Here is a 27,499-nt window from a genome sequence, read left to right as displayed (position 1 = left end):
GGACAGCTTTTCCAGATAAAAAAACCTGAAGTAGTCTTTTTTGGACTAGTGTTGCTAAAGACATAATCTGTTTTGACAAATGCTTTAAGAAAAGTATAAATGTCGCTTTTTTCCAGTCTGCTTCAATCTTCTCCTTCCTCTTTACCCATACATTGCTGTGTCATATAAATCCATTTGTTCTGGGATCAGATAAACATTTGTTTTTCTCGGTGCCAGTCACTAAGGGCTTGATCCTTACTCACCGCCAACAGAAAAACTCCTGGTGGCTTCAACAGGCATTGATCAAGCATTAAAATCCTATAACTGTCATTAAACTTATTGTAGAGATGACAGGCTAATATGAATACAGGGAATCCCTGCAGTCTGACTGAAACACCAGTATCACTGTATAAATCTTTTCCATTAACACCATTCAGATTTGGGAACTGGGAACTGGTTCTCTTTCTGGAAATCAGTAATACAATGTAAAAAAAAGACTGTTCTGGTTTCTTTTCCCAGCACATGACACAGTTGCTTATGCACGGTTTTGTCCTTCAATGTCTATTAACTATTAGAAAATCAAGATTAAAGTAAATTACTTTAAAGAAAAGTACTTATTTACATGCAATTTACAGATTCCTTTTTCCTCACTTCATACATTTATAGAAGATACATATTATTCAGTATAATCCAGTCAATTTAACGATAAAGAGCTATCCCTATTTTTCTCAAATTACATTAGTTTCAGGCATATCACTAGGCTAGTGGAAGATATCCATGCTATTTATCAGTTTCCAATTCTGAATCACACAGAATCACAGAATCATTAAGGTTGGAAAAGACCTTTAAGATCATCAAGTCCAACCAGAATGTTATGCTTGTGCTCCAAACATAATGCAATATGCTTTAATAAACATTAAATGTGATTTCATTAGATCACATATTTATAAATGAATCAAGTCCCTCATTGTTTCTGTCATCACGAAAAAAATCAACCAATGGCTAAAATATGATCAAATTCATTAACTAAGGTATGATTAAATAGGAATGTTTCCTACTGTATAGCAGGCAGATGGGGGAAAAAAAAAAAACCCACATAATCTAATAGGCATCTGATTTTCACCTGAGGAAAATATCCCCATTACACTTTTCCTGTGGTATAGTCTCTATTATTGGTTATTCAGTTGTGTTCCACCAAACCCAGAACTTCACCTTTCATCTACTTATTATTACTTCAAGCAACAAATACTTTTACACAGCTGCTGCTCACCTTACAGATGAGCTATTTACAAGAAACCAATGATGCTGACTATCTCAGACGGCAAGGCACAGCACAATACAGCTTAAGTCTGAGATATGCACTAAAAATTATGATCCAGGACAATCTGATTATACCATAAAGAGAAGAAGAAAAAAAAAAAAGAACAAACATTACCTTGAAAACTCGAAGTCAGATTAGGCAAGACTTGTAGTTTTAAAGAAAAAGTAATTTTGTTTCATAATCTTTTTGGAGTAATCCATGTTTTAAATTACGATACAATGACACTTTAAAGCAATGAATACCCTGAAGAAGGAAAGGAGTTTTTCATCCAATTACCTAATAATTCAATAGAGTTGAAAAAGGCTGAAAGACCTACGCTACCTTGGCAGAGCAGAAAAATGAGAGTACTTCTAAAAGTACTTAAAAAAATAATCACAATCCATGCACTAATACCCATGACCACACTTAAGATATGCCTCAGAGGATTTTGTAAACCAGATTATCAGATAATAAAGGGGCTGGCATCAAGTAGTCAAATAAGCTTTTCTTAACAGTAGTGGGATTTTAATCAATACAATGAAAATAAGATAATAAAGGATGAAGTGAAATCAGCATGAAAGGATTACTATTTAAAATGATAGAACAATCAAAGGATCAGAAAGAAACCACATTTCTAGAATCCTGCTGGAGACAGTACGTGTACTTTTTGTTCCTGCACCAGCACCCACTGTTTCATTAACCACGTTGAAAAAGCTTCTGCATATTAAACAATGCACACAGGGAAAGTACCTTGCTACTTTTCTTTTTTCAATTCTCAATGGGAACAATGATGCTATAGTTTTATAAAGCATTTAAGGAAATCGGGTTTCTGTCTCAATTCCAGCAAAACATTTGGTCAAAGGTTTTAAACGTTGTCTATAATCTCTCACTGCTTTTAATGGCTTTAGTGCAAGAATCTGTATTTTAAGCTTTTTTTATTTTTGCCTTTTTGTATTTCCAGCTGTAGACTGGAATAATATAGCATGGAGTATTTTGCAAGGATCATCGCGTAAGAAGTGCCATACTTGTTTCTTCAACCAAAATGAAAATCTTGTCAGGAATGGAGTATATTCTGGACAGATATGGCGTATTGGTTAGTCTTTCTGACACTTTTGAAAAATAATGTCAGTCAATATAAGTATTTTTGGTAAGGTGCACAATTGTCTTTTGGGTATCAGGGAGACTTTGAACTCAAAAGCCATCAAAATGAACTATTTTTAGATCTCTTATGAGTAACTTAAAATAGAATCTGTCTACTCTATCAAAATTATTTATTTCTCCACTCTTATTATATTAAAAATTTGGGAGTTTGAGAGCAACACCCTGGCCCAAGTCAAAATGATCAGAGTAAACACAAAAGTGGAGATGGCTCCCTTTTCTCACTCCCACCTCTTTCAGGTAGGCAGATTTCCAAAGGGTGTCTTCAAGGGCCAGCAACCAGAGTCCAAATTGTCTTTGATGTGTGGGTGAATGCAGGGATGGAATATAAAAGGCCAGGCTCCCTTCTCCTCCCTAACAGGTGAGCACAAAGAACCACCTTTGCTACAGCTGCTACCTCTGTGGACCGCAACAGGTCTTTTTCTAATCCTCTGAAGTACCTAAGATACGTTTAGTCAATACATGACAGATTAACGACAAACCAGTCTGGCCCACGCACACAAAGCTATACAATTACAAAGGATCGTAAAAGGAAAAGAGGACAAAATAAACTGGTTGTTTACTTCAAAGAGGCTCAAGAGATACTGAAACATAAACTCTCTCATATCAGAGGATCAAGTACTGATATGGTATAGGATAACACAAAAAATACATAAAAGTGATGGTGATGCCATGGCTTTGTCCAATGTTTTCTCTTTGTGTTGTACTTGAGGGAGGGAAATAAGTGTAAGTGATGCTGAGCATATGCCAGAGCTGCTCTGAGAAGACGAGTATTTTGCTGACTCAAAAAATGTGTATGGAAAAGAGGTCTGGAGAATTCATGAAGCTACTACCTAGGATTACAATTTGCTACAGAAGCATTCCAAAAAGCTTGGAGAAGCAGGTGTGGGGAAGGAGGTTTTAGAAATGAGCAGGCTGTTAAGTGGAAATGCAAACAAGGCATGTCGTGGGGTGTATGACGCTGCTTAAAGGTGAACTGAGGAATGAAGGTGCTGAAGGGCATATGTTATTTGCTCATGGAAAGGCCTTCCTTGACCTGCTTCCAATACTGGACACCAACCACATTTCAAGAAAGACAGGGACAAATTTTAGAAAGCTTAGAGATGAGTAACAAGAATTATCAGGAACACAGAAGGCATTGCCCCAGGGCTGAGGAGAGAAAGCGTGATCTTGTTAACAGAGTAGACATCGCAATAGTCTTCTTCCAACATGTAAAAGGGGATAAATCTTCCACCAAAATAGTGAAGTATTTAAGTTCCAGGATAGACATCACAGAAAGTAACACCCACCCAAAAAAACTCCCAGTAGTGAAGACACAGAAGCATTCAAATCAGCTTCATTGGACAAGCACGAAATCTCCATGTTGCAGGTCTTGAAGAAATGGCTAGACAAACATCCACCTGGGATAACTTAGGCACAGCTTAGGTGTTCAATATTGGAACATATGGACTGATGACATGACTTCTGCCTTATTTTCTGTGATTATTCCATTTCTGAAACCTCCCAAAAAACATCTGATAAAGCAACAGAAAGCTAAATCATACATTCTTGATGAATTAAGCTTGTTTAAAAATAGTAATAAAAATTTTACAGCATCCCATCTCTGTGTATTGGAGGAGGAGGAGAGCAGCGAGTAATGCCCATAAAGAGTCCTTTTCTAATTTTTAAGGTATGCCTTATCAAAGCATCTGTGGTATGTCACTCAGAAGAACCAGTCTATCATGTGAAAATTGGACAGTTTAGACTTCATTAAGCAGAGAAAAACAAGCAAGTTTGAACCACTGTCCAAAGTTTAGTTTCTCAAAAGCAGGCTTGTGAACTTGTACTGCTCATGAAAACCTTGGATGCTAGTAAACCTTAGTCATACAACAGGCTGAATACTAAAATGACAGACTTAAGTCTTCAAAGACAGGTCCAAAAGCTATTAGCTCTTAAGACAATGCTGACTAAAATGTAGTTAAATAAAACTCAATTAATTTGCAAAACGAATTCTGGGTAGAAGATAGAGAAAACAGGTTATTTACGGCCTCAGTAGAACATCATGACATGATGTGAAACAACATTGCTGAAAGACTGCACATTCTAATGTTCATTAGAAAATATTAATTTCAAAAGAATTAAAATCAAAATGAAACACTTAAAATCTTTGCTCTGACAGATTTCATTATCTAGAAAGTATGCTGTATGACATGAAATGGACAACCTGAAAGATCAACCAGAAAGACTGTCAGATTTGCTGCAACAACCACGATTTGCTGGCATATATTTAAAACACACAAGCCTCACCAAGGCTAAGTATTGAATCAAGACATTTACATTAATGGACCTTTGACAGACTAATACTCATTTTTTTTATACTACACAGAAACCACACAACATGAGCACCATTACACGATATATAGCATATGGATACCATTAAAGCTCGATTATAATGAATACTTGCTCATTTATTTCTCTAAGCACTACTGCAAGGAATGTAGCAGCAGTTTCACAGATGTCAGCTGGAAATAGTAGCCTTTAATTTAATTTGCTGAAAGATTGTTCCCTCCTATTAACTTCCTCGTAAAGATGTGTCAGTGTTGTAACAATAAAAATGTAACTTTAACATGAAGTTTAAACCAATGAAGGCAAATTTCTGGAACAAACTGCTTAGCTGGCTCACTAGCCTCTTTTATTTCCTTGTCAATAGCTCTCAAACTACCCCACCATTGTACAAGTCTTGTTTTGTCTCTACTCTCTGCTATCTGGATTCCTACAGCGACATCCATGCGTCTATGGCATTTACTGCTGGGATTTTATTACTGCTTGTTGGTGGGCAGCAGATTGTTTAATACAGAGCAAACCAACTATTCTGATAAGCCTTTAAAAATTAGATTCAGTTATACCATATCATCTAAGCCAGGTCCACTCAGGTTATGGTGTACTACAGCGAGCAAGGTCTGCTCATCAAAAAGCAGTAAACATGAACTGCTCATTTTTTAACCTGAGATTACAGCGAGAACATGAGAGAACACCATGTATTTTGGATGTTGGTTAGGTGAATGCACCTAACCCAAAGACGACAGTCCACCTCAGCCTGCTGGACTAAGGAGTAAAAAGTCAGACTGCTTGTTTTCCACACAAAGATATGCTTGTGAATTCCTACTCTTCCCTACCCTTACACAAGTCAGCCTGTAATGAGTTAAAGGTCAGTCAGAGCAGAACATGATCATGGAAGTATTGGTCATTGGGTTATTCATTCTTAAGGTTGACTAGCCAGGCATTAGCTCTCTCTACTATAGTAATTCCAAATTATGTGGCAATATTAGGGAAAAAAAAAAAGCAGAGATTCAGCTTACACAGAACCCAATAATCACCCTAACACCCACAGGCACTGGTAGCAAGAGGCACACTCACTTGATACAACAATGCCATACAGTTAGTATGAATGCGTACAGGGTATTTAGCAACAACTCATTGCAAAAGAGCATAGAGAAAATCCAGAACAATCTCAGTAGATACAGATTCTTTGGTAATCCTTATTTCTCCTGACAGAAAAATTAATCATCTTCTTTTACAGTTTCTTTCTCAATATAAGTATCATGCTGGCCATCATCGCAGAAACCCAACAACATGACAGAGGATCAGCTTTCAAATTTGTATGTACATGCAACTGATCAACAATCAGGAGATTAAAAAGAAAAAAGTTAGAAGTTTTTCTTTAAAAAAAAAGACAAAAAAAGACATTAAAAGCAAACCGATCTATCAAAACTGGACAGAAAGACTGAAGTGTTGCAGTTAACGTTCCATACCTTTTAATACTATGAGGAAAAACCACAGATAGCTACAAAAAGCCTTGAGGCATTCATATATATGACTGAATTTGCTTTTGGAGGATCTCTTGGACTTCACTACCCATGTCAGTTCTCCAACCATCCCTTTTGTCAGCACAGCTGAATGAATTATACCACTGGATATCATTTAGGGTTGTATTTTATCCGACATACCTACAAACTAATTCTGTAATGTGTGCTCTTCGTCAGTTGTAATATCTGGTAGTACATGAAAGCACATAATGGAAGTATAGCTGATCTAACTGGAAGTTACAGCATGATCAAACTGATTTACAGTACTGGAGTGTCTAATGCACCACAGAATGACTTCAAAGAATACATAAGACACTTCAAAAAAACTCTTTCTCCAAATAGCTGCATTTCATGTAACTATTTTTTTTTGCCCTGTGCAAACTGAGCTTTACTACTATGAATGCTCATGTAAGTTGTGTAACATTGGTGAGTGCAAGGAAAATACTTCGCAAATTTGAAAATAAAACAATAAAAAACTTAAGATACTGACAAAATGGTTTGACAAAATGATGAAAATATGAATTGTTCACAACCATGTGTCTAAACAGAAAAGAAAAAAAAGCCAAATTTGCTGTATTCTTTCTTCAGTTGATTTGTTCAATATGACTAAAGCAATAAACTGCATTGCTGCCTATTTTTTATTTTGAAATACAAGCTAATTTACTAAACGAAAATTTTCTGATATGGAGAACAATATGGAATATTTCAGGATCCTAAAACCACTGACATGACACTGGCTATGAAACACAAATTAGAAGAAGGCATAAGATAGTGAACACCACCATGCAGTCTTTACAGTCATTAACGACAACCAGCAAACCTCTGCCAATTTTCAAGTTCCACTCTTTGGGCTTGAAGTTTTTTTGGCTGTTTTTTAAAAATTTTTTTGTGTCTCCAGGCATTATTCATAAAGTAAACCCAATATGAGATCTGCCTGAAACTTACTCTCTACCACTAAACCTAATGAATTTCCTAGTAGGTCCTTTATAAAATTCCAAAGCTTTTATTTGATTAGAGCCTCAATAACACCCTTCCCTCCCCCTCCAATCCCTTATATATTTATTTTCATTATGGAATAATCAACTCTTTTCATTTCTGCTTAAAATCTTGGCTGGCTCTCTGCTCAGCTTGAGCTGGATCAAACAAAAGACATAGAAGGCTTTGCTTTACACAGGTTTGTGATCCCGACATGTCCCGAGAACAAGTAGGTCACAGGTGCCGAGCAAACATCCACTTTCAGGCACTTTTGTGTTTAACCATAAACCACAGTACGGCAAGCGGGGAAGACTGGGAGAAACACTTCAGAAGCTCACTCCTGAGCTGAACGAACTTGCTAATGAAGACATCCACATTGATTCCTTGATTTTAATTATTCACAAGCCCTTAAGCCATAACATAGCCACCATCCATCTATCAATAAGATCAGACTGATTTAAACTCTATAGCTAATGCTTTCTTTTAAAGGAAGCAATAACCTAGGAAGCTAAAGCAAATGTCCAAGAAGTGAAAGACCTCAGTTCAATCCTCCTCCGGCTGAGGAGATTCAAATCCATGCTTTCTAAATTCCTGGAGAACATCTTAAGTACTAGGCAAGAAGCTGTTCTGGGAAAGGCTATCCATCTTTTCTCCTGGTGAAATTGTGTCACAAAACAAGCAAAGGGACAGATTCACCTGGCTGAAAACTCCTCACTTTTGGTCTCCCAAAACACCTTCTCAAACGCGTTCTTCATGAACACTTAAACAACAACAACAAAAGCCTTTAAAGAAAACAAGCAAGTCCCCCAAAAGTCTTATGTAAACAAAGCAGGCTTTTTTTAACCATCTGTTCACTGACAGTGTAAGGATATTGAATAGTTTTGGACAGCTTTCAGAGTCTGATTTACGTGGATAGTTCGTGCTTTTTCCCGTTATGTTGTTAAAAATAACATGAAAGATAAACCTTATTGACCAGATTACAATAGTTTGTTCACTGGTGTATTTTAGGAGATCGGATTTGATAGTAACAAAACCAGTCAGACTGCTTAAAAGCATTTTCTCTTATCAATTCCAGTGCTGGGATCCTAGTTCTAATTTTTATTCAGTAGCATTTGATTTCCTAATAGACGAGAGGCACTGAGCATTGGGTGATCCACAATAACCTTCATGCCTCATAAAGAAGGCAAGAAGGGCACAAGCACTCCCCCACTCAAGTCACCTTGTCATGCTAATTCAATATACCTAGGTAATTTCTATTTTCCCTTTGCGTTTCCGAAAAACATTTATGGATAGGTTATGAAGAATACAAACTAATATCACCATTACAGTAATTGCATTGGTTACATTTATTAATTTGTCACAGTTAAGTTAATAAGAGTTTTAGTAACATCGTTGTATTACTTGATTAGTTTTGAAAGTTATTATCGTAAGAACTCTATTTAATTGGAAGCATCTCAATTTACAGGGTACATTAAATTCTCAGTAGCATTTTAAGATTATTCAACATGTGCAGGTCAGTTACCAGTAATCACTGTTTCATACAACTGCTTCATAAGAAACTTCAGTACAACACTGGAAAAGAATAAAAGAGGGCTCTAAAAAATACAACTGAATTTCAGTCCTAAAAGATACAATTGAACTTCAATACACATTATTATAGTAAAAGGCCATATCTAACATCTAAATTATTAAAACCATTCTGAAATGGAAAAGATTATAAAAATTTGAGCAAAGATTAAAAACCAGTTGTCTACCTTAAAACAGATGATGTTAATTTGTCAGAAGTGCCAAATCACTGAATTGTACTAACTGCACTCATGCCCAGCTGCACATTAATTACCACCAGATTAGAAAGTTATAATTAATTTTCTTAATATCACTACACTGCTTTTCTTCCTTGAGTTAATAAAAACAGATTGCAGTCAATCTTTGTTAATTCACGCTACAGAACAGAACTGCTGTAGCTATTTCCATATGTGAAAAGCACCGCATGCATTGTTCTTGGTGTAACCCCCTGCCTAGAAGCTGCATCTTCTGACATTTTAATGAAGTGTTGTAATAAGGCAAATAAATTACAAATTATAATGTGACTTAACATAGTTAGTAGAAAAATTACATAAGCTTAAAAATGAATTTTTAAAGAATCTTCTTAATGACAAAATTCAGAAGTGCATAGTATTCAACATATTTTCAATGAGAAAAGAGGTTTTACTTATAGTTGCATTGTTGAAAGACTTCACTGCTGAGACTTTTCAAATTTCTTCATCAGCTGATATTGTCATTAGAAACTGTTAAAAGTGCTCCATACCTGTCTGGCCTTTGCAGAGCACAAATTGCAAGAAATTTTAAGAACTAGAAAAGGAAAACAACTCTATAGATATATAGACTAAATTCATCGGAGTTCTAATCAAGAGCTTTCAGTTATAAATACTGCAAAGATAATTAATGCAGCATTCAAGCAGCATACATTGTCCTGTGTCCATATCTGTATTAGTATCAAAAGGAGTTTTTATAAAATGGGAAGGACTATTCAAGGGTTCTCCTGTGAGGAAAGGAGAACCGAGTAAAATGAATGTGTCTTTTTTCATTTTCCATTTACGCCTGAAATACGTTTTATTTCTCCAGCTTCCTTGCTGCTTAAAAATTATTTCTTTTCTCCCCTTGTATCACCTCCTTTGTAAAAGATAAGAACGACTGTAGAAATACAAGAATTATGACATCATGGCTTCCAAAGAGCAGTAACCTGTTCTATTCTGATCTAATAGAAGTTTTCCTGTGGTCAGCTTAGGTGTCAGAAAGGGAAGACTGAATATTCAATAGCAAATGGAGGCTGAAAATGTTTTGGGTTTGGGTTTTGGTTTTTTTTTTTAATGTTTCTAAAGTCTTCCAGAGAATGGTAAAACCCACATAATTCTGTATTTGAGAGAAACTGAAGATTTTTAAAGAATTATAGCCTTCAGCAGCAAAGCTAAGCGCAACCTTTTTTTTATTTATCCTTTCTCCCAAACTTCCCTAAGGCAGCCCAATTTGCCTTACACTGCTAAATGTTATATATACATATAAAAATATAAACATGTTCTCTCTCTCTATATAAAACATCTATATGTGTATACATATATAACCTGACCAAATGTATACTAAAATATGCCTAAGAATAGCTTGATTATCACACCTTCCAGAATATTCAAGTACTTTAATATATTCAAGACCTTAAGGAACAGCGTATTAGATGATAATACGCTAGGAGAAGTAGGATTTATGGATCAACTCTTCCATAAAGAATCTTACCTTAAGGCTGCAACTCTAGCATATGTCCCATTTTGGGTACTGCAGAGAGGCAAAGAAGCAGATCAACTAGACAACCTCAAACACAGGAGGGAGGGAGGAAGGGCCTGAAAAACAGTCAGCCCAGAAGTCTCAGAAGACATATGTGGGACAATACCCAGTACAGTTCCCAAACATTAATTTTCACAAGCTATGAAACTGAAACATCTGAAAAAAGACTCAGAGAAGCAACACATAGATCTGGAAAACATGATGCATCCAGGATTCAGATTCCTCTTATGGAAGATGTAGGGACAAGGGCAGAATCACAGTTCAGTAGAAAAAGCATCCTTCGGTCTTGTAATGCTGAACAGATATCATACCCTTATGCGTATTATCACCAACAATTTAGTCAGACAGTCAAAGTACAGCGCTTGGTAGATCTCAAGCCTTATTATCCACCACATCACAAAGATGCTTAAACTAGAGTAGGGAAAAAACCAAACACCACCTTCCCGTTTTGAAATTCCTATTTTTAAGAATGACATGCTCCATTTTAGAATTTATCCAGGTAGAAGTATTAACGTAATTTGAGCTAAAATATACAAGCAAAACTTGGTAAATGCCCACTCTCCCCTTCTCATGGCCATTTAAAGAGTTCCCTAATGAAATAAGGAGTGGTGGATTTTGCAGGCAAAATCCCACAAATGTACATACATCGTATCAAATACACAAAATGAATAAGTTATAAGAGTTTTCACAATTTCTCATGTAGAAAATTCTTAGGAGAAACAATCCTAACCCAACTATTATTTTTAGACGAAGTGTTTCCCTGAGGTGTCTTGAATTGTGGTGGAAGTGACTAAGAAGTGCTTGTGCTCATTTTATTTATTTAATGAAACCTGAAGTCTGTACAAATTGATTCCCCTCCCTCTGAAGGAAGCCTCTTCCAGCAGGCACATTTTGTCTATTATAAGATTATAATTTACTGGACACAGATTAAAATTAGGACATACACGATACAACCAATTGAAAGGGAAATGATCTTTAACCAGTGCAAAGATGTCGGAGTTCCCAGCACAGTCAATACGGTCAAGGAAGGGCAGCTCAGCAGGCCAGGCACTAGGCATTTATTTCAAGGGCAAGACAACTGCTCCTCAAGCTACTTCGTAATGCCTGGCTCCCTAATGACTGTAACGGGAGCTAGTTCCTGCTGGGCTAGAAAAACATACAAACCTGTCTCATCTTGAACTGAGCCTCATCCTGCACATCTTTATGTAGAACTCCAACTCTCAAATATGTTTGGCCACTCAAATTCTAAGGGTTCCCCTGCATCTCCTAGGCAGCGGGAAAGTACGTCATGCACATAACTCCTAATTATCTGCCAATATCGAGGTGATAGCAGCAGTTATCCAGCTAAAGCAAGAGTACAAGCAACACCAACACCTATCATCTATATACTAATTTACAAAATCCTGTTTTCAATAAATGAAATTTCAGGATCTTGCAGGCAGATTTCTTTAGGGAGCAAGAGCAGTTTTAACTATCAGGAAGCAAACTGAGGATCTGATGCAACTTTCCCATGCTCGTCACTATCCACCCTGTGTCACTGCGTTTCAGCCAGGGCCTGCTTAATTTACAACCAGACTAGTAGAAAATTTGAAGTCCCAACAAAAGTTGGTACATGTCACCTATTGGTACATGCCACAGGTGATGGGGTGAACTTCCTACTCCCGATTTCTCCTAGGGCAAACCACAAAATAGTGCAACCTGCTTATCCTGACTCAAATCCCTACCCCTTTCCAGGGCAGAAAACTTTCATACCTTCTTTGTAAACAACACACAAAAAAGCCATTTTCCATTTTTTTAAGCCATCAAGACAAGAAATTGATGATACCTGGGGAAGATTTTGACACCCTGAAGAGAGCATCTGTTGTGGAGGGGGGCAAAACCCGTGAAGTGAAGACCAAGATCTTCCTGCAACCAGCTGGCTTCTGTGGCACTTTTTGTCACAAGGTTTTTGTTTTATAGAACACTACCTATTGTTAGCACCACAGAGATCTATAAAGCCTTTGCAATCATAGATTTTATGCTGAGGAATCACATTACCAATACTCACATAGGGTTTTACAGAGAGAGTAATATGATAATTATGCACCTGTAAGTATTTATACTCATTTTACAGTGCACTAATAAACTGTAGGGAAAGAATTAGTGTTAAAACTTAAAATTTGGGACTAGAACCTCTTTCCTTTGGCTATAAAGAAAGCACTTGAACTGAGAAAGATATTTTGCAGTAGCAATAATAAATCCCAAATCCTTCCTGTGTTATTGCCAGAGGGCAGCCTCCCCCACAAATTCAGTGTTAGAATACTGAATTGAAGCTGCTGTTTGAATAATACAGCTTAACATTATGGGCTATCACCAAAATAATATTATTATTGGTTCGTTTTTTTCCCCACCAAACAGATATGTTGCTTGAACTATCTCATGGAATTTTTCTGATATTTTTGTAACAAGATTTTTTGCATTGCTCAATGGCAAATCAGACACCACAATAGGTCAGAAGGATCTATCCTGAAAACCGCACTGACGTATACTGATACATATACTGATACAATCAGAAAATCTAAATTTTAATCAGACTCTCAGAACAATTTTTTTAATTTTATGTGTGACCATGGAAGAATTGTTTATGGAAACTCAAAGGAAAAAAAGAAAGTGGTTTGGGTTTTTTTTCATGAAATACAATTTTACAATAGTTCATTTGATTCTTATTGAATACAAAGCACTAGTCATGCAATCCAGAACTGGCTACTCACTTCAGATGAAGCAAAGATATGGCAAGCAATTTGCTTACTGTGGTGTTCTAACATGTTCTAAAACAATGAAATTGCTAATCAGACGACATATAACACGGTGATATCAAAACACCCCAAACACAAAACTATTTTTCCAGCTTATTTTGCATCTGGCACTGACTCAAGAAATGTAAACTTATTTAGGAATCATGCAATGAACCAGTGGGTTAACCAGCACCTGAAATGGCAGTGCTGAAAAAATGTACCCTTTGCGGAGATCATCCTTGTCAGTTACTTATAAATTAGGATAGAATTAATTTCCTCAACTCAAAAAGTTAGTTCTTTCAATTATTTGCCTAAGGTCCTCTTTAGTCACTGGAAAGAGATCAGTATCTCTAGAAGGCAAATAATTCTATGCCAAAACATGTGTAACACCAGACAAATAATTTTTAGATAGGTAAAGTTCAGGTAGGATTTATCTCTTTGCATCCAGTGCTAATACAAGTCCACACTGTGATCCAAACACCTGAAGGAAAAAATCTGTTTTCAAATGATCTGTTTTGCTACAGGGGAAATCTCAGTGTTTAACTCAATATCCAAATCCTTTTTGTTACTATTACCACTTTAATTTATTACATCTGTGGAGCATTTGCCAAAACCACACACACAAAGCCTTTATCAAGCGTGCAAACTAGACTACTTTTAGCTTTTTTTTTCTTAGGTAGTTTTGATTTCTTCCTCTAAAATTATGCCCAATTTAGACAGAAGGGATAAAATTAAAGATTCCATCTGAACATAACTTCTGCATGGTCCTACAGTGACATATGTGCAGACAATATAAGTTTTTCCTCTTTAAAACCCCTTTAAAAAACAGGTTTATTTTTGCCAAAGATAGTTAAATAAAGCTTATTCTTCAAATTTGACTCTGCAGTCTTTTTTTTTTTTTTCATTTAATTTAGACATTAGAGTTAATAGTGCAAACCGGAAAATTTAAATTAGCCATCCTGATTGAATCTCTGCAAGAAAGTGCTTGCTGAGTCACTAGGACAAGTAAAACCATGACCCACTAATTCTGTTAAAGAACATAATATCATACAAACAACTTGAAAATTTTGCAATTTACGTGTTTGGATCCTTTCTTCTTTACATTTTCAAACTTTCTCAATGCAGTAAGATTCCTTTACAAACTAAAGGAATATAGTCTTAAGTGCATTGATTATGATGTTTTGGAAGAAGTCCCAGAACTCAGAGAGAACCATTCTGTTATACGCTAGAATATTTTCTTAGGAATAATAGGATTTTTCTAATGAGGTAGCACACTAAAGACATTTTGAAGGCCATCTATTCCTTAAGTGATTTAGGCACATGAGACCTCAAACATGTTTTGAATTTGGGAATTACTTGAAACTTCAAAAAATTTTCAAGCAAGTTCTTTTGTCTAAAGACCAACATTTTGTACCTCAGTGGTCAGTTTATCAGCCACCTAGGCGGAAGGTGCTGACAGAAAAGCTTCTTTAAATGCCCGCAACCTAAAATACTGCCAGTACTCTGAAACACCAGAGCGTGTGCTCCAGGACAGAACAACACCTGTGCCTGTGCCACCCTGGCAGCCACTGTCGTATTTTAGCATAAAATCCCTCTCCAAAGCAGCCAGGCTCTGTTGCGCAAGCCAGACCGGTGGGGGAGAGCGATCCTGCTTGGCACTACTGTCACAGAACAGGAATCTTAGCTGGTAGTAAAACCTAAAATATTCAAAATAAAAAACTATGGGTGTATTTTTCCTTGGGTTGTTTTTTTTTTTTTTGGTCAAACAATGTGAGAGAAAGAAGATTGTTTTTGAAGCTGCGCTGTGGGTGCATCTTCTTGTTCTGAATCCATGCAGTGGCTCCAAGGGCTCAGTAGCTCCGAGAAACTTTTGTTCAATGTTTTGAGGCCTGGAAAGGTTGGTGGCGTAACTTAAAAGTTCTGTACAAAACTTGATAGTTTAAAACCCAATAATCATAAAAAAAAAAGAAAATCAAAAGGGGACCTTGCTTTAAAATCATGCTGACAACATCCCAACAGCATAAATACTGTAGTTTTGTCATTTCCATCTTGTTACCTACAAATGAGTAACTACAATTTAGCAAGGCCTCTGCTACTCACTTCGTAAAATATGTAATATTGAATTCAACTCAGGTCCACAATTTACTTATAATCAATGCTAAAGTGTAAAAGGCAAAAAATCCTAGGCTGACATCAGACACGGTAAACATTTTATGTTTCCGTTGAGTAAATCGTATCACTCCCTGTGGTTTGAGTTTAATACAAATTAATCAAATTTATTTCAAAGTCCTCCTTTCTGACTTCTGTTAAGCTTCCTTGCTCTGAGTCACTCCACGCATACCTCATAGCTTTCCCTTCTATACAGAACTTCCCATGGTCCCTATATCCATAAATGCTTACAGTATTTACTTTTGTCACTGAGCCAGGGGAACAAGCACAGTATCCCCCTTAGCCACAACATTTGCAAACTGGCTGGACGTCCAAAAACCCCATTTCCAGTTTGTTATGTTTCCAGAAATAAAAATATTACTTAGCCCAGTAGAAAACATTTTCATTAGGTAAGGCATAATTATTTTTCAAAGTTTCAGACGCGCTTAAAGGTTATATGATACATTGATTCTTCATAAAAAGCCAGGCACCTTAATGTCTAACAGTGTTGCTACATAGTAGTACACAAGGGATAATAAATAACCTTAAAACAACTATTCAACCGGTCAATGTATAGAGAGCAACCATTTTATGCAAAATACATTCTTTCATGTAAGAACGGTTCTGAGTTGCTTATTAGAAAGTAGTAATGTGGTCTTATTGGAACTAACAGCAACTAAAAAAAGATACAGGTCTGCTTTCAAAGGGGGGGAAGTGACACAAAGAGACAATTTCCATCCAAAAGAGAAAAAATATTGTACAGGATCTTACACTCAGAAGTTTATTCCTGACTGATCCAACAGACTAACAACAATCTGGGTTCTTCTCTGCATTTCAAAGCTGGGTGTCATCCCATAAGCACAAGCCCCACACAGCTTCCTTTTTAATAGTTACAAGGGGTAAAAATAGATACATTAAAAAGATCCCGCAAACCTGATGCAAGCTGGATATTTGTTAAGATTACTTAACTCTCTAAGAGAGTTATAATATCAGATTTTTTTATTTCTGTAAATCTGAGATGCATATTACACAAATACACAAGCAATCCGATTGCTCAGTCATAAATTACCTGAAGTTTTTAGAGAGGAAGGGAAATGAAAATTTTAGCATGAAGAAGCCAGACTGTCACGGCTCACTGAGAAGAAAAATGAACGATCGTGAACTAGTGGTATTTTAAGAAGCTGTTATAGTTGCTGTTTTAGAAGCACTGAAGATGAAATATCTAAACAAGGGGTTTGGGTGAGGGAGGAAAACAGGTAAGTGAGTAAATAAATAAAAGTGGCTTTGCCAGCTTGTGCTCCTTATCCCCACAAGAAGACTCAAACCTATCTGTCAAGCCAACACCAGTTTATACTCATGCTCCCTCTGCAGCCTCTCTTTGTACCAGTGTCTTCAGCCAGAGCAGTCAACAAGTGTTATACAACACTTGTTACTCAAATAAGCAAGTGAGCCATAAAAGGAACTTCACATTTGGCAGTATAAGCAGAAGTGAAAAACAGATGCTGACGATGAACTGAAGATACAGAGCGGTATCAAGAACATCAGAAATATGGAAATGCAACTGAAACATTTAGAAAGAAAGAAAAGGAAATCCCAGTACAAACTACCAACCTAATTACTTAAAATGTACTTCAGAGACAAAAGGGAATTTTACAAACACACTCAAGAATTGGCTAATAATTTTAGCTGAAGAATAGTACAGTGAACTTTTTAATATATTTGATAATTAGGGTTCCACAAATATACAGTAAGTGTCTCATGGTCATTAAGTCGTGAGGAAAGAAGCAGGATGAAGAAAAACAACGGAGAAGAGAAAGAGTACAAGACTTCAGGTGGATGCCTTTGGTATGTAGGGACACACTCAGACAAAAGCACATATATATGTTTACACACAGAGGCACCCAATAAGAGAGCAAGTCTGCCTATGATAATACAGGACGAGCAGAGAAAACAACCTATTTTCTGAAGAACATCTGCTTAGTGAAACAAATATCTAGCTTATCTGTTAATACAAAAATAGTAATTTAAAAATAACCACTGACGCCCACAATCTATTGTGAGTGTTCTCCAATTTGAAGCATAAATCAAAATAAAATCAAATAAAATACTCATCAGAAATGAGGCATATTAGAGCTGTAATATATGCAGGCTTCAGTGGCTTAGCATGTCCTAAGCTTAGATGACAGAGTATTTGTTCACGCACAGTATTATGGAAGAGTCATCTATTGAAGGTCAAATCCAGACGGATGCGCAAGGATTCAGAACGAATAACCAAGAACCCAGCGTTTAATGTAACTCTTCCTGCCATAGCAAAGGAAGCTATCTCGGCAGAGATCCTCTGCCACTTTGGTGCAAGATAAGAAACGGATTCCTTTTGTACCATAGCCTTTGTAGTATTTGTGGCTGACATTTGTAGTGCACCACAGCAGTTGTTGTGAGAAGCTAGGAATATGATCATAAAGACTTACCACAGAATTTGACCTACTTGCGAAAACTGTTGATATATTTAGTAGATAAGCAGGAATTTAAATAAGGGCTACGTATAAGACAAATTTTTAGCCTAAATACCTTGAATATGTTTACATATACTATGTAGAATAAGGTACTGTTGTGTTGCAATTACAAACGTATGCTAGGGTTTCCTACTCAGCAGTTTTTGTAAAAGCTTAAAAATAAATAACTCAAGCCGTTGTGCTATTGGACTTGTGCAGAACTCATTAAAGTCTGTTGAGAAGAAGTCATTAGCATGCATGTAAGTAACCAGTCAAAGTCCAAGGATCATCACTGGGCAGCAGTTAATCAGCCCGCTGAACGACAAGGAAGTTCAGGAGGCACTAACTCCCTCCTGCTCCTGCACACAGACTGGCTTTCTGCCTCCTGCCTCACTTCTGTTTGAAAGGAAGGCGTAAGATAAGCCTGTCTGAACTGACATACCAGGGGCTTCTGTAGGTCTGGCTCTGAGCAGTTTACTGGGAACCCTGAAGCAAACGCAGCCAACCAAGCAAGCATGCCAGTGTACGTCCCACTCTGGGAAAAAGGTGAACCCATAAATACAGATCACGCAGAGAACACTGGAAGATGCTGACTGTCAAGGAGGGAATCACACAAAAACCCGCAACATGACACCAACACACACAGACACGTGAAATTCTCCTTGATTTGCTTTCTTGTGGCAGGTGGTGCTGGGGTTTATCCGCAGTATGAAGAAAGCTGACGTGTCCTTATGAATACACAAATACACCCCACAGGTGTAACTTTCAATACTCTTCCCCAGGCAGTGTGAAGAAAAATTTTCTTTACCAGCACAGTATCACTGCTAGCAGGCCTGAGGCAGACCAAGGAATTGCTGACGTCTGTCTGGAGTCAGATACTGGAGGCTACAGCGACTTCAGGAGAGCATGCATCTCCTACAGCAAACACGCAGCTGTCTTCAAAGCACAACTGGCCAAAGCAAAACCACTCCTTGGGAGAGGGTGCAAAACAGCGAGTCACTTGTAGCAGATACTACTCTTGTTTCTTGATATTCTACTGAAGAACATGCTGATACTACGTTTGAGAACAGGTAAAAATACGAGTACAAAGTCGCTGAAAACTTTACCCTTTCAGAGCAGCACATGTCCTTTGGCCCTTACCCTACATATAACAACACTAAAAGCACTGGAGAACTTCAGGAAAAGTGATGAGCAACATACTAACTGACAAAAAAGCAGCCAGTTCTGAGGTGCATAAATGTATTTCTATATGCATTCTTGTCCGTACGTGTATCTACTTAAATTTCCTCATTTAAACTGTGGAACCAAGGATGTTGTGTTAACTTTTACCTAGCTGGAAAGACAAAAACTGTGCAGCAATTGTAATAGTTCTGTGATGAAGATGGTTTCAACAAAACTTTTTTATATGCTCTAGTCACCACAAAGCAGTTGTTTTACCTCTTAATATTAAGCAATGCCCAAGGTATTCCAGTGGGAGTGTTGAAAGCAGGTAGCAATTTCTCTCCAAGCTCCACTGCCTTTTTTCGGAAAACCTGGAAGTTAAGAAGAAACAAAGTGTTGGAAAATGCGTTGTTGCTCCCACTAAATTGATTTAGATAATACCATTATTGAGCATATAATATAAGTCATCTCGGAGCAATGTAGCATCCCTGGTTTTTTAGAGTGACGTCAAAGGAATGAAGCGGCACAATCCATTTTCCATTACACACAGTAACGGGAGAACTCACACAGCAGGATCACACAGTGACGGTGCCAGATGACCTGAGTCTGGCATGACCAGCATCAGGCCAGAAACATCAGCATGATCAGACCCGCTCTGCGCAAGCAGCTCTGCGCAAACCGCTCCCCACTGTGCCTGCCAGGCGCTCTGGGGTCAGGGAGGGGGGCCATTAGCCAGGCACGCTGCTGGATCCAGGCTGGCTCGCAGGCAGCTCCCTGCCCGCAGCGACACCTCCCTCCCGGAGCGGTGGGGGTGGTGGGGATGCTGCCGCAGAAACGCCGCCTTTGCTCTGTGTGAGGTTTATTATGGGTGGTTCAGCGTGCCTTGGGAACCCAGGCTGGATGGCCGTGTACCTGCCGTACTGCCAATGTGCTGCATGGGCAATCCGCGGCAAAATCAACCCCCTCCACGCACCCCCTCCATCTGTGCAGCACCACAGTCTTATGGACTCAGCTGGCTTATACCCAGATGGGAATCAACGCCATGATTAATCAAAAAATTGGAATATACCCTTACAGATAACTGAGACTTAACTGGTCTTTAGCATGTAAAGAGTTTCAGATTTCATCTTAAAAACAAGAAGTGGAAAGACCCCAATTATTTAACATGTGCCCACAATAATGACAAACAATTTAACATCAGGAACTTTTACGTTCAGAGCAATAGTTACAAAGCTAGAACAAAGAGGATTTTGCTCTCCTTCTACTGCCAGCTCAACTCAGGTTACATTAACCTGACTTTTCGAGCACTGAGTGCTCTAGTAAGACAGTTTTTAATTAGAAGCGATATTGTTCCAACTTAAATATAGAAACTTATTTAGTGGTTTCAATATGTGGATGTTCAAGGCCTATTTGCTTGGAATTACACTGGGATCCTGCACAACACTGAAAGGGATTATCCCAGGTGTAGTAGCCAAAATAGCAAAGTCACCTTCATCGTTCTCTCTTTCTAAAAATGGCTCCCTTCAATTCATTTTTTCCCCTCAGATATATTTATGATGAATTTTTATTTATTTATGTATTAGAAATCAACTTGTACATCTGATGCATCTCACAGTGTAGCCAAGTACAGTATACAAATTTTCAGAGAAGGAAAAAAATGCATATATGTTTATATGAATACATAAAGACATTTGCTGGTAAAATAAGATAATGAAGAAATTTCTTTCCGCTCAAATAAAATACGATTTATAAAATCCCACCTTCTAAAAGCCACTTTGAGTAAAGGTTTTTATTATTGAGAAACACACGATCAGGAGAGAATATAAAACTCTGGGATAGCCACGTTACCATAAAGAAGGCCCAGACTACCCCACAGTCTCTTCATATGACACAGATCTCAAGATTTCTGTGGCAACAGTCCATGATTTAGAATTACAGTACAAGATATTTTAAGAGAGATTAAGTAACTTGAAGCCAAATTACGGCTGGAGTCAGAAAACTTTTTTGAGAGGATTGCAGGCGAGCGCTGGGAAAAACTTGAAGCAAGGCAGCAGGGAAAACAATTTGCTTGGAAATCCCTTCATAAACCACATTAATTCTGACTTCCCAGTTTACCAATTGTGTAGATTCTGCTGAAAATTAGTTACGGATTTGTGATCTTCACATCCAGCACATAATCCAGTCTTCCCAAGGGTTAAAACCTTGAGGGACACTCAGAAACAGTTGGTGCAGAACATAATTATCTCTTAGGAGATTTCCTTGAGAGGAGCCAGTGACAGTAACCCCACCAGGACCACACAAACGTTTCCCTCGTTACACTACGCAGCCACATATTTTCACCTTGGTCTGTTGAACCCAAACCTATGCTTTGCTCTTTCAGCACAAGAGAGGCCTCCTCAGCCTTTCACAACATATGGTGCGATCAACTCATCAGCTTACCTTAGCATCTCTGCCCTGAAACACCGAAGTATTAATAAGAGAGCGGTTATGATGACCCTCCCAAGCAACGGGCACACGAGGACCCCAAAATTTCTGTAGAAGCATCTGCTGCACAGTGTAAAACCCTATCTTTTGCCACAGGTAAAGGCGGTAGATATTTTATTTTATAGAATGTGGTTAAAGGTGCCACATGTACTCTTTTTAGATGTGTATTTAAGGAAAAGAGGAGATCTCCCTTTCAAAAAGCACACACATATTTAATTATAGCAGTGGCAGCAAGGCTCAGTAACTGCTGTACCTTACAGGCTGTATTAATCCTTCATCATTAAAAATTTTATATGCAAGCTCAGAAAGAGGTCTTTTGCAATAATTGCTTCTGGACAAAAACGTAACATTTTAGTATCTTAATTAAAGATTGGATGTGAAGCAATAATGCTTTACTTCCAAATATATCTACCAACTCACATATTTTTTCAATTCTATTCTATTTCTTTTATAAATTAACAACCCAATTTCTTTGAAAATAAAATTGCCTACTTCATGGAAATGTCAAAAATAATGGTTATCAAAAAATAAACACATCCAATACGAAGCAGTAAGGAAATATTTTTCCTTGCAAGGAAAATGTAATTCACTCCTGGTAAGGACAGTGCTCTGAACACCAACATTAGAACACACAGTGAAGCTGGGCGTTCTAACTTCTTCCTTGTCCAAAATGCACCTCTTCCAATGTAGTACACAATTTTCCTAGTAGGCAACTAGGAAAAGAGAATTAAAAAATTATTTTTAAACCATCATACAATTTTGGAACAAGTCTTGAGGTGAAGATGCACTTCTTGTTTACAAGAGAATTTCAACAGGTTATTACTAATGCATGCTAGTGATCTTCCTTCCCCTTCCAAAGTTAAAAAAAAGTCAGCTATGGACATTATCCAATTTTATCTCTAGGGCTAATTTAACATGGCTGAATAACTGACTTCTAAATCACTATCTATTAAGTAGAACAGTATAGGCAAGAATGACAAGAATACAACAACCCTCTGAATGACTGAACACAATAAATCGCAACTTCATGCAGCAAAATTATGCTCTTTCAGCAAAGGTAAAAAGGTGAAGACTAATAAAGGAATCACTTTATTTTTCAATTTGCAGCTTTAACAGTTAAAAAAATTAATAGGAAAAGCAGGTATTGTAATTATTGCACACTGTCCACAATGTTCAGAGTATTTTTCTTTTGCAGAAACTTCCAGTATTGGACAAGAAATACATATTGTAGAGGGTAAGATATTTTTTCAGATAATAGTAAATAAACAACAGAAACTTCTACTTAATATCTCTATTGCTGACAGGAATTCCAACTTTTTGCCAAGCCCAAATCTCGCCCCACTATCAGTCATGAAAGTCATTTTTTGGTAAGCAAAAAGTATGACAGCCATTACTGAGATGCACAGAGTAAAGGCACAAATGACAGAGCACAAAGCCAAGAGACATTGTATATAATAAAGGAAAAGACCTACAGCAAAATCTCCCATCCCAGTGGTTATCTTGAGACGCTCAAGGACTTTTCCCGGCCTCCCCTCATGGATGCTGAGCCAGCAGTGATGAAGACTTACTTACATGAAGTACTCCAACTGGATCAGACCTGGCAGAAGCAGTCACAGTCCCACGCCTGCACCCACCCTTCACCCCACACTTAGTTCTCATTATATAAATATTTACCTGCAAGTCTAAGAGTCTGCAAACTGCTCCCAATTCCTCCATGACTTGCTGCACTGCTCTCTCATATCTAGACTGCATACTTTATAAGGAAGAGGGACTGTGGAGTTATTTCCCTAACATATCAGCTGTCCCTTCATCAGGTGATGCAATAAGTAAGTCACACTGTCACCAATCCCTTCTTTTAAATTGAGGATTCAGAGGGAAGTATTGTGGCTACCTTTAAAAAGCAACCAAACCACTAAAAATTGCACTGACATTTAACTCGGCTAGATATTATACTACAACAAAGAAAATTATTCTAAGTGAAGCACTGATTCAGGAAAGAAAATGGTAATTGAAACCAGTCAAATACATGATCAGTATGTAACACTATAAAGTTAGGTAGGATATTAAATGCTTTCTCAAGCATTTCTCTCTAACGTAATTTTTGCTAGAAGACAGATTTTGGATGTGAGATAATCCTTCTTTTTAAATTCAAAGTATTATTAACAGTTTTTTGAAAGGTTTTTATAAGAGCTCTAACAAACTTTTATGATATTGATTCTCGCTGTGTGAAGGTCTTGCATAAGTCTCCTCTGTGGAATAAATACACAGACTCCTTCACACTCTGGAGTCCTACTCGTAATTAAAATTAGCGCTAAAGTGAATTAGATACTTACTATAGTCATATAATAGATTATACAGAAGACAGAGTTACTACATTTTCTATTGAGATCTCTGTTTATATTAGTAGGCTATGAATTGTTATTTAAAATAAGCTCAATGCCCAGTAAAACAGCACCTTCGTTGTCCTTTCAGTTACGGATCCCGAGTGCCTTACAAACACAAAAGTCACACCAAACCCTGCCACCATTACTCCAAGCCAGCAATTCTTCGAACAACATTTGAGCACGCAGTAACACATAAAGAAGAAATCCACCTCACTGCTGCACACATGCACCTTTCCTGTTACTGTCTGTTCACTCCACCGGTAACACACATACCAAACCAGGGACCAAAACATTATTTTATCACTCCATTACATGTTCTTAATTATTTCTGAAATACATATAAACATTTTTTGGTCTTCATAAGAGAGAACAAACTAACTTGGGCACTTCCCCTACCACACCACCACTGCACAAGCTGTTAGGAGTGCTTTTGCACAACACCATACCTATGCACGTCATGATTCCCAGTGCCAAGGCTCATCCACTTCCTCAGCAACTATAATCTGCATCTTTCATTCTAGTAGGACTGCTAGCACTATTACTGAAAAAGGTAAGGAAAGTAACCACATTTACATATAAAATATTTCCAGCAGCAGTTTTCCCGCAGTAATTGTTTTTCTAATAGAGATTTCCTTACTTGTCTCAAATGCGACCTTAATTCAGTGAGGCATTCTTGCTTAGGAAAGCAGTTTGGGCATGGCATTTTTTTGGTTCTGCTTGCTTTGTGCCACTGATGCAAAGGTAGGGGTTTTGGGTGTGAATTAGGACACAGAGACAAACTTTGGATGAAAAAGAAGTTGTGAATTTAATGAATGAAATATTCCAAATACCCATTTAATTTAAAGCAGTTACTTGCATTCTCTACACAACCTTGTGCCATGCAGATATCAAACGTGTGTTTTGTGGTTACTTTTTTTAATGGCTGTAGAGGAAGTCTTTTTCTTTCAAAAGAGATTGTAAAAAAGAGGTCATACATTCAGAACTGCGTTGCTCATCTTAGAAGACCCAATCCCACAATCAATCAGATTTTGCAGACTCTTGTGTCCATTATCAAATTTTATTAGGGAAAACAGTGTTCCCACAGAGAAATGAGGATCTGCCTGCAAAGATGCAACCGCAGGGCTAAGACCAGAGCTGTCATTTGGTGAGCACTGGCTTTCATTATAGTGCAAGAATGTTATCTCCTCTGGATAAACAAAAACGTTTCCTCTAGCTGGAATGACAAACCCCTTTGAAAATGTTATATTACCTCATCATAGATTTAATTGCTGCTGCTAATCAGGAAGAAAAGAAAACACAGGAAAAAAAGAAATATCTTAGAATTGCGTATGAGACACGTATAATTTAAAAAAAGAGCATAACATGTTATATTATCATAAATTAAAGAACAGCCAAAATTCTGCCTTGAAACGTCCTCCATCTGAGGGAAACCAGAAGTTAAAATTTAACACCAGTGGAAACAATCCTTTTTTTTTTTTTTAATTGACAAAGACATTTTCTCCAAGTTTCTAATTCTGTCAAATTAAGCATTTTTCATTTTTGTTTTATATTTACAGATAGAAACTGACAAGCCACTAAGTGAGATTTATTGCTTTCTTTCCTGTACCTGACTGCCTTTCCCAGTAGGGTAAGGAATGAATATTTCAGTGCAAAAGCAGGAAACAAGAGCAGAAAAATGAACAGGGACAGACTGCTTTGCCGCTCTTAAGAACACTGAATAGAAATCCTTTCAGCGTAACAAATGTTGATTTAGGTTTAAAGTGGTCTGCTAACAAAAGAGAACTCTCTTAGAAGAACTTGTTCCCATACCTTCTTCCCTGAAAGACAATCCAGGACTTTTGCATTTGTTTTATTATTACAATGAAAGATTAGAAATGTTACAAAAATTGTGGCGCTCCACCTGACATACCACAATACCTAAAAAAGAGTAAGCTGAATTCTTCCACTATCTTCAACACCAAGTGATACGACACTTAGGTGTTGTATTATTTGAAATAATTTCCTATAACATATTTTCAGTTTTTATGACTCCTGGATAACTTACCCAGCTGCTGGCATTAATTCAGCAGCAATTATTGGTTTTGCAATTACTGTAATCTTGACACTAGCAGATGCTTTTGAGTTTAATTTCAGTCAGTCCTCGCTCCTGACTGAGCCAAGTCAATAATGAATTATCTGTGCTACAAGGCGAGGAGATAGTTAATAACATTTCTGGCAATAAGTGTTGCCATCAGTCATGTCAGTGTGGTAACCAGAACCAACAGAAGGAGCCCAGTGGACTTCATTTAGGACCTTCACAGCTGTAGTTGTATTTATTGTACACCCAGATCCAGAAGTACCAAGAGCGTGTGTTGGGCGTTTTCCCCAGGAAACAGTCTGGGTCCAAGACCACCTTGCTAGCTCTGGGCTGGCCCTGCTCCTGCTGGACCTGAGTGGAGCACATGTGAAATGCCACACCAGCGCATGAGCCCACCTCCAGCCTGGGGCTGCACCCAACCTCATGTCTTCCTACCAGGATACAGCAGAGGACAGTGCAGAAAAACCGAGCGGCTCCGCTCAAGGCTACCCCTACAGTGGTCGAAGACAAGCCAGAGCCCTGGCTGCACGACTGCACACGCTGACACCAGCGTCAGCATCAGGCTCTTCTGCACTCTGAGTTCTGGGAGGACTTTCTGGTTTGCAATCCTAGCGTCAGACCCAAAGCGCCTTTGCCCATCTGTACTACTTTGGTCAGAGCTCATAAGCCTTCCCTCAGTCCCCGAGACTGATGGCCGAGCAGAGCAGGCCTGGCTCTCTTGGGCTTGCACCAACCTGGAGCTCGGAGGCTTGGCTGGATGCGGGAAGTTTCCCTACAGAGGCAAGGGGGTGCTTCTGCACTAAACACCCTCAAGCACCCTACACTGCCTGTGCTGCCCGAGCCAAACCCTCTAACAGGGGCGTCCCAGGCACAGTCAGCCCGGACAGTGAAGAGCTGCCCATGTGCTGGAAATTGAAATCAGCACCGCTTCCATAAAAGCACAATGAAAGAAACAAAGCGTGCTTTAGCTCCCTTAAAAAGCGTGGTTTGTCACACCTTCACCCAAGAGTTTTGACCGGACAGAGCAGCATTTTATTTTATTGAGAACTTAACAGGTCACCCCCTCCCTGGAGATCAGCAAAACGCAACTGGTCGGGTTTCTATCCCGTCGGGATGCCGGCAGAGGGAGCACAAGTTAAGCTGTTACACAGCACCGTGCAGGGGTGTCTGAGGGTTAGGAGATGCCACAGAAATTCCTGGAAAAGGACTAAATTTTCAGAAAACTTAGTTTGGTAAATAATCTCAGATGCTCCCCTCTCATTAAAATTCTCAAAGCAGCACTAGTTTCCATTCAAATCTCTCCCTCACACATATAAACAATATCACAGCTGTATAAAGCAGGAGGAATGTTTCATTTAAAAATAATGACAATCTGCAGCCATTCCC

General features: G+C 38.0%; 1 protein-coding gene across 1 annotated transcript in view; it reads right to left on the bottom strand.

Annotated features, from left to right (window-relative positions):
* MAN1A1 (mannosidase alpha class 1A member 1) overlaps nucleotides 1-27,499 on the bottom strand; it is a 151,808-nt gene that overhangs the window by 42,727 nt on the left and 81,582 nt on the right. The window contains exon 5 of the mRNA XM_059828836.1: nucleotides 19,445-19,539. Within this exon, the coding sequence (XP_059684819.1) occupies nucleotides 19,445-19,539 (95 nt within the window). The remainder of the gene's footprint in view (nucleotides 1-19,444; nucleotides 19,540-27,499) is intronic.

Source organism: Gavia stellata, chromosome 2 (assembly GCF_030936135.1).
Source record: "Gavia stellata isolate bGavSte3 chromosome 2, bGavSte3.hap2, whole genome shotgun sequence".
Classification (NCBI taxonomy): Eukaryota; Metazoa; Chordata; class Aves; order Gaviiformes; family Gaviidae; genus Gavia; species Gavia stellata.
This window is presented reverse-complemented; position numbering and strand designations above follow the sequence as displayed.